At 43.7% G+C, this 6,000-nt stretch overlaps 1 protein-coding gene across 10 annotated transcripts in view; it reads left to right on the forward strand.

The window, feature by feature from the left end:
* The window catches only part of LOC109858754 (protein unc-13 homolog B), a 168,079-nt gene that overhangs the window by 29,511 nt on the left and 132,568 nt on the right, over positions 1-6,000 (forward strand). For 2 of the 10 annotated variants that reach the window (XM_020436349.1, XM_020436354.1), the window contains exon 6: positions 3,020-3,109. The exons of the other annotated variants lie outside the window; for them this stretch is intronic. In XM_020436349.1, the coding sequence (XP_020291938.1) occupies positions 3,020-3,109 (90 nt within the window). The remainder of the gene's footprint in view (positions 1-3,019; positions 3,110-6,000) is intronic. 10 annotated transcript variants of the gene reach the window in all.

Genomic DNA, 6,000 nt, shown 5'->3' on the forward strand with positions numbered 1-6,000 from the left:
GTGAACGTTCCGTCGCCGCGAAAGAGGTAGACGGAGGCCGAGTCGCGGGAAGAACTCGAACTTAAACGCTTTAATTACAATGCCGAGAGAAATTTCGAACAACGCGAGAAGGAGAGAGCAGAATCTCTAGCTCTCCTCTGTTCGTATAATCGGAGCGATAATGAAATCCAAGGATATCTCGCTGAGATGGTTTTCATTGTGTCATCGCGATGAGATTTCAAAACGATTCGGGAAAAGCGTTCGGAAGAAAAAAAAACTGACACGAAGTCATCATCGCCGAGAGCTGTTCACGATTTCTCTTCGAACGAGCAACGGAACGAACTTTTAATTGAGTACGTCTGCGAACTCGTCGAATCCGTTAGCTGGCACGGCGCCTACACACTTTGTTGTGATGTTCTCGTTGAGTTTCGCTATTTCAATTACGCAATTACGTGTGTTTTGTGAAATTATTTCAACGTCTGAAATTTTACGCGACAAAAGCAAACACAAAAGAAAGCGCGCCACGTGGGCGAGGGAGATACGGTGGCGATGAAATTTCCGCAAATAAAAAGTGCTACGAAGAGTTACCCTCTTTCAAGTTTCGTGTGATTCTTCCGGTCTGTCTGGCGTCTGTCGTTCGCAGCGAGTGGAATATAAAACCGTCAGCCCGGCCGTGTTTCTCTATCTCGGAATTAAAGAGCTAAATCTCTTTCTCTCTTTCTCTCGAAGGACGAGGATAAGAGCGGCACGAAGGAAGTCTGATATATTCGCAAAACATCAACAAATCCAACAAATTTTCATAACTTAAATAAGCGACGATGATTGGATCGCGAACGCGATTATTTTAGGGAGCGGACCTCGTTTTCCCCGATTCGGCCATAGTTGCTTTGCTATCGTCAAGATTTCGACCTGGACGAGATCCCCTGTCAATCTCTGGATATCGCGATGACCTCACGGAGTTTTCGACAAGATCGCGACGCGCGCAGCAACAAGTACAACTTTTTCGATCACGTCGTGTGTGTTTATGTACGTGTATTTAAACACACGCGAGTGAACGTCTCGTGCGTTCCCGCGGGAGCGAGCGAGCGAGCCTTGTAAACCCTCGAAACGGCCCTTTAACCAAGATTGACGTGCTTTTACCTACTGCCCGGTCGTCGACATTTCAGCGCGATCAATAACAACGCCATCGACCAATCGCGACGAAAAGGTTTCCGAAAAGGAAGGATATAATCGTACAATTCTCTCTCGGTCGCCCGTTCCGAATCCGGCGGATTTGCAAACCCGCTCGTGAAAAAGAAAAACGCAGTTCTCGATATATATTTTTGATATTATTCGCGCTCACGTGTATAAAGTCACCGGGCGATGATACGCGCGATAAAAAGTCTAATGTAAATTTGCCAGATGTTTATTTCTAGCATTTTGTTGAGCGGAGATTTCTCACGTAAGTATATATATCTCGAACAAGAATCGTCGTCGTCTCGAAGCCCGACCCGACGACGTGTACGCGAACGTTCCGCGTTCCACTAAAGGCGCAAATTATTTTTCACCACGCGATGCACCGCTTGACCGTGTTGCGAAATGAGGGAAAAACGAGGCCGCTTATAATAAACCCCCTTGGTACGTGCCGCTAACGTCGTCGTCGTCGTCGTCGTTGTCGTCGTCGGTTGACGTTTCGCCACGTGCGGATCCAGTCTGCGGCTCTCTTGCTCTCACGCTATTTCTTTTTCCCCGCCACCGCCGACATCGCGTTTCCGGTTTTCGACCCACGCTAAGCATTTAATGGATTTTTACCGCGCGCGATGTACATTTCCCGCTTCGTGTAAATGCCTTTTGTTATTGACTTTCTTCGTGCGAGCATGTTCTTCTACCTCAAAATAAGACGATGACGCAAGAGAAAGAGAGAAACGATCGAGAAGATTTTCGCAAAGACAGACAAGGCGGAACGGAAGACGATAATTAAAGTTTATTTGAGAAATAGGTTGCTCTGCTTATCGAAGTGTGCACAGTAGCCGGGTAATAGAATTCCCGCGAACTCTCTTGTAAACTGCAATTCTCCGCGAACTTAAAACGCCGGGGAAGTTGATAACGCGATTTCTTCGCGAGAGATATGCGGATGATTATCTGGGGTCGCTAATGAAGTCGGCGAGAGTAATGTCGTGTTTACGTTTTATTACGAGAAACGCCAACGCTTTTGATGTAACTTTTTCCTTCACTCCGCCTCTTTCTACCTCTCTTTTGACCTGCAGAGATATACAATGATATTGGCGAGCGGCGCAAGAGTGTCGCTGAATAAGTTTTATGATTCTAAAACGTACTCTTAGACTTTTGAGTTTTATCGACTTGAGGAAAATTGTCACGTCTATTGCTGTACCATTCGACGAGAGGGAAAAGCGCACAAAAGGGAAAATATTGGTCCTGCTTGTCAAAACCTTTTTCGTGTCTTTTCGATGTGAATTTTCCTTCTTGCTGATTACTTTGTGACATTTCTCTCAAGTGCGTGGAGAGAAAGCGCGCACCCCTCGCTTCCTTTTATCTAACTTTATCTTGATTCTTCGATCGGATCTTTGATAGTTGACATTTTATTAGCAAAAGGTCGTTCTTCACGCAATTTTAAGTAGAACTTTAGACATTTAATTTAAAAGTTGCAATAATATCCATTGTTGAATATTAAGACGTGAAAAGAATGCTCGGGCAATTAAATTCTCACTAAAGATCTAAATTAATGATGACGAATAAAGAAATTAAAGCGAAGGAAGGGGGTTTCCGGGTGAATGTTCTGCGTAACAATAATTAAATGGAACGTTTAATTAGAGAGATGTCGTGAAGCGCGCGTAATGCAGTTTTATTTTTGCAAAACAAAATGAGTGTATCACAGAGTGATATAAGAATGCAAAAAAGTTTGCGTGAATATTGTTATTACTTTTGGAAGTCGCAATCGCGCGAGATATCACGCGCTGAAGAGCGCAAAACGATGGACATGATCGCCACTCGAATCATGCACATCCACAACCTCCCGTCTGATCAGTGTCTGACCAATCAGGAAAGCGCGTACAACGAACTGGATGGAAAGCCCTGCTAACGAGCGAAACAGCAATGCAGTTGCGAGCAGCCCGGCCCATGTGTGGCTCAGGTACCCTCGTCAGGAGATCGTGATCGTGGGATCGTCGCGAGATCTCGATGTTCGCTTTATATCGTCTCGATTCCACCACCAACCGATCTGCATCCGAGTGCTATGTTATGTAAAGTTCGCGCCGATCGTGGACTCGCGCTTCTCGTTTTGCATTTTTTTCTCTGTGAAGTTTATATTAATGCCGACTGTTATAAAAAACAGTCTCAATTACAACACGTAAACTAACTCTTCTCGGAATGACCGAGAAATAAATGCGTACTGCTTGAGAAATTTTTTAATTTACATTTTTATTATCATATTGTGTGATCTCTCGCGAAAATGCGCAAGTGCCACTGCACGTCGCGAATGTGAAAAATTTTAGATATCACTTTCTTTTATTCTTTACAAAAGAAATAAACGCCGAATACTTATAAGAAAAAAAATGTGACAATTATCGGCGCACACGCGTGTCCACGATCCGCGACGAAGAATATTCAGTTTTATTTGTACGCAATTTTAGCGTTAACGAACCCTTTTCCTTGCTCGTCAATCACTGCACCTCTTCTCCGAGTCCTCGGATTCCTCTGCTTATCTTTCTTCACGCGTCGCTCTTAAATGCGCGCAAAATTCGCCCTGCTCTCGCCGGATAACGCGAGGCGCGTTCGCGCGATATAAGCATTCGTTCGCAGAAAGTCGTTTCTTTCGGACACGCGAGACGGAAGGAAACACACTTACGCGCGGGACACTCGACGGATTTATCCGTGAATCGCTTCTTCGTCGTTGTCGTGCCTGCCGGATGTAATCTTTTGTCTCTCACCAGTCTCAGCTCGTTTCATTAACTTAAGTGTGCGCCTCAGCTTTTGAGCCCCTATGCACCTATTTAGTACGCGCGTGTCGAGAGATGGGGAGCGGGGGTGTGTACACACACGCACATGCACACACACACACACACAGACACACATCTGAGCGGGTGGTGGTCACGCGACCAGAAGTTGTTCCAGTCGTTAACGGCGGACTTTGATACGATTTCATGCCTGATTAGCCTGACTTTAATTACGACGTCGCGGCAACGCGCGCACGGCCGCGATGTTACTCGGAGACCCAGTAAAACTTCTTGTCGCGCGTGAAGAATCGAGCCAGAACGGAGCCGGCGCTTGTATCACCGGAAAAACCGTCTCGACTCTCGTTCGTAATTTCTTTCCCCGATACTTTTTGCGGCGTCGTACGTCGTCATCGGACTCATCGTTCGATATATAGCGTATCTCGCGCACGTATATACGCCCGTTGATCGAGAAACGCGACACCGTGAAACAAGCACAAGCTTCACTGACCCCTGAATGATATCCTCCCTCTTCACTATATCGGATCACTGCGTGTGAATCTGTCATGTGTGAGTTTTTTTTTTTTTAGCGGAAAGAGGTAGGATGTTCGATGTTTCTGCTTTCACGTATTTTCTTTGATTGTCCTCGTCCGGCGCGCGCACTTGATTTTTTTTATAGATCGGAAAAATGAAAAAAAAAAAAAAAACAGCACACACCATCCACGCTAGCGTGTATCTATTGCGACGCAATGTTGTTGAAAAAATGAGACAAAATATTTTGCGATGCGATGTATTTTTCAACGAATAAGTGCAACCAGATAAGTTGAGAGATAAAGCAGTCACCGAACGTGCCTTTGAAACGAGCACCGTGGTTTTGAGTGACGCACATAGTAAACATTTACATATTAGCATTGTGATGAAAGAAAACAGAAAACAAAAAGACAGAGAGCGATTTTGCCAGCAATTACAGACGACGATTTTTCGTTGTGTTTTGTAACCATTACGTTTATTTTGTCACAATACATGTTCACGTTCGATTTGATTTCACAAAACGATTTGGTATTAGCGTTATCATGGTTTGTCAAACATTTGCTCGTTGAAATATCGTTTGTCTTTTTTTATTTTTTTCGTGTTTGTCATTTTTCGATCAATTATAATCCCAGCCAGCCTCTGTGTTTCTTCTCTGTGTGTTGCGCGTCAGTTTTAATATCATTTTAATTTTAGCTTTGTTATACGCACTGATGAATATTACGTCGGCAAACTGCATTATTTCACTACGTAACTCGGTTAATACAACGCGGAGAACTCGAAGAAAGTAACAACACACACACGCACTTACACACCAATGTTTTTCTAATTACTTAATTGGAAGAGGATAGGCTTCAGAGACGTATTTTATTACATTTATTACAAGAAAAAAAAACCAGCTTCTATCGCGGAACACGCCCGTAGCTTTTAGTTTACGAAAGATGCGAATATTATTGCAATTCGTGCATCTGAAATTTTGGTTCTTATTAGAACGGTTCTTTTATCGGAAAAGATGATTCTGTCGCGATTACCTAACGCAAATGACCGAGCACTCGACGCTTTGCCGTAATACGGGCGCTGCATTTTTGCGAATTGCATTTTGTTTAATTGGTCGATATTAACTTGAATCGACTGAAGACAAAGAAGAAGACTTTCTCTCTTCATCAGGTACATCTTTTTTTTGTAAGCGCACACACACCTACACACACGCATTTTCACACACACATACATACATACACACACACACACATATGTCCCGAAGCACCATCGCACGTGCACGCAGTGGCGCGGCGATAGCACAATAGGGGAGGGAAATTTCGTGTGAGTAAAGCAAAGAAAGAAAGAAAAAAAGGGATCACACAGATTCTATTGTTTCGATGTTTGTTGGTTTTTTCTTAGTATATTGTTAAAAAAAAAAAAAAAAAAAAACAGAGGGTACCTGCAGATACATTAAGCTATGGCTGCGACACTGTAATTAACGACTTGTCCGTAGACACTTGTCCCCATTTTTCCGCTACTTCCGTCTCTCTATATCTATCTGTGTTTTATATATATGTATATACAT

The sequence above is a fragment of the Pseudomyrmex gracilis genome, unplaced genomic scaffold (genome assembly GCF_002006095.1).
Source record: "Pseudomyrmex gracilis isolate BER0280 unplaced genomic scaffold, ASM200609v1 scaffold_6, whole genome shotgun sequence".
Taxonomy (NCBI): domain Eukaryota; kingdom Metazoa; phylum Arthropoda; class Insecta; order Hymenoptera; family Formicidae; genus Pseudomyrmex; species Pseudomyrmex gracilis.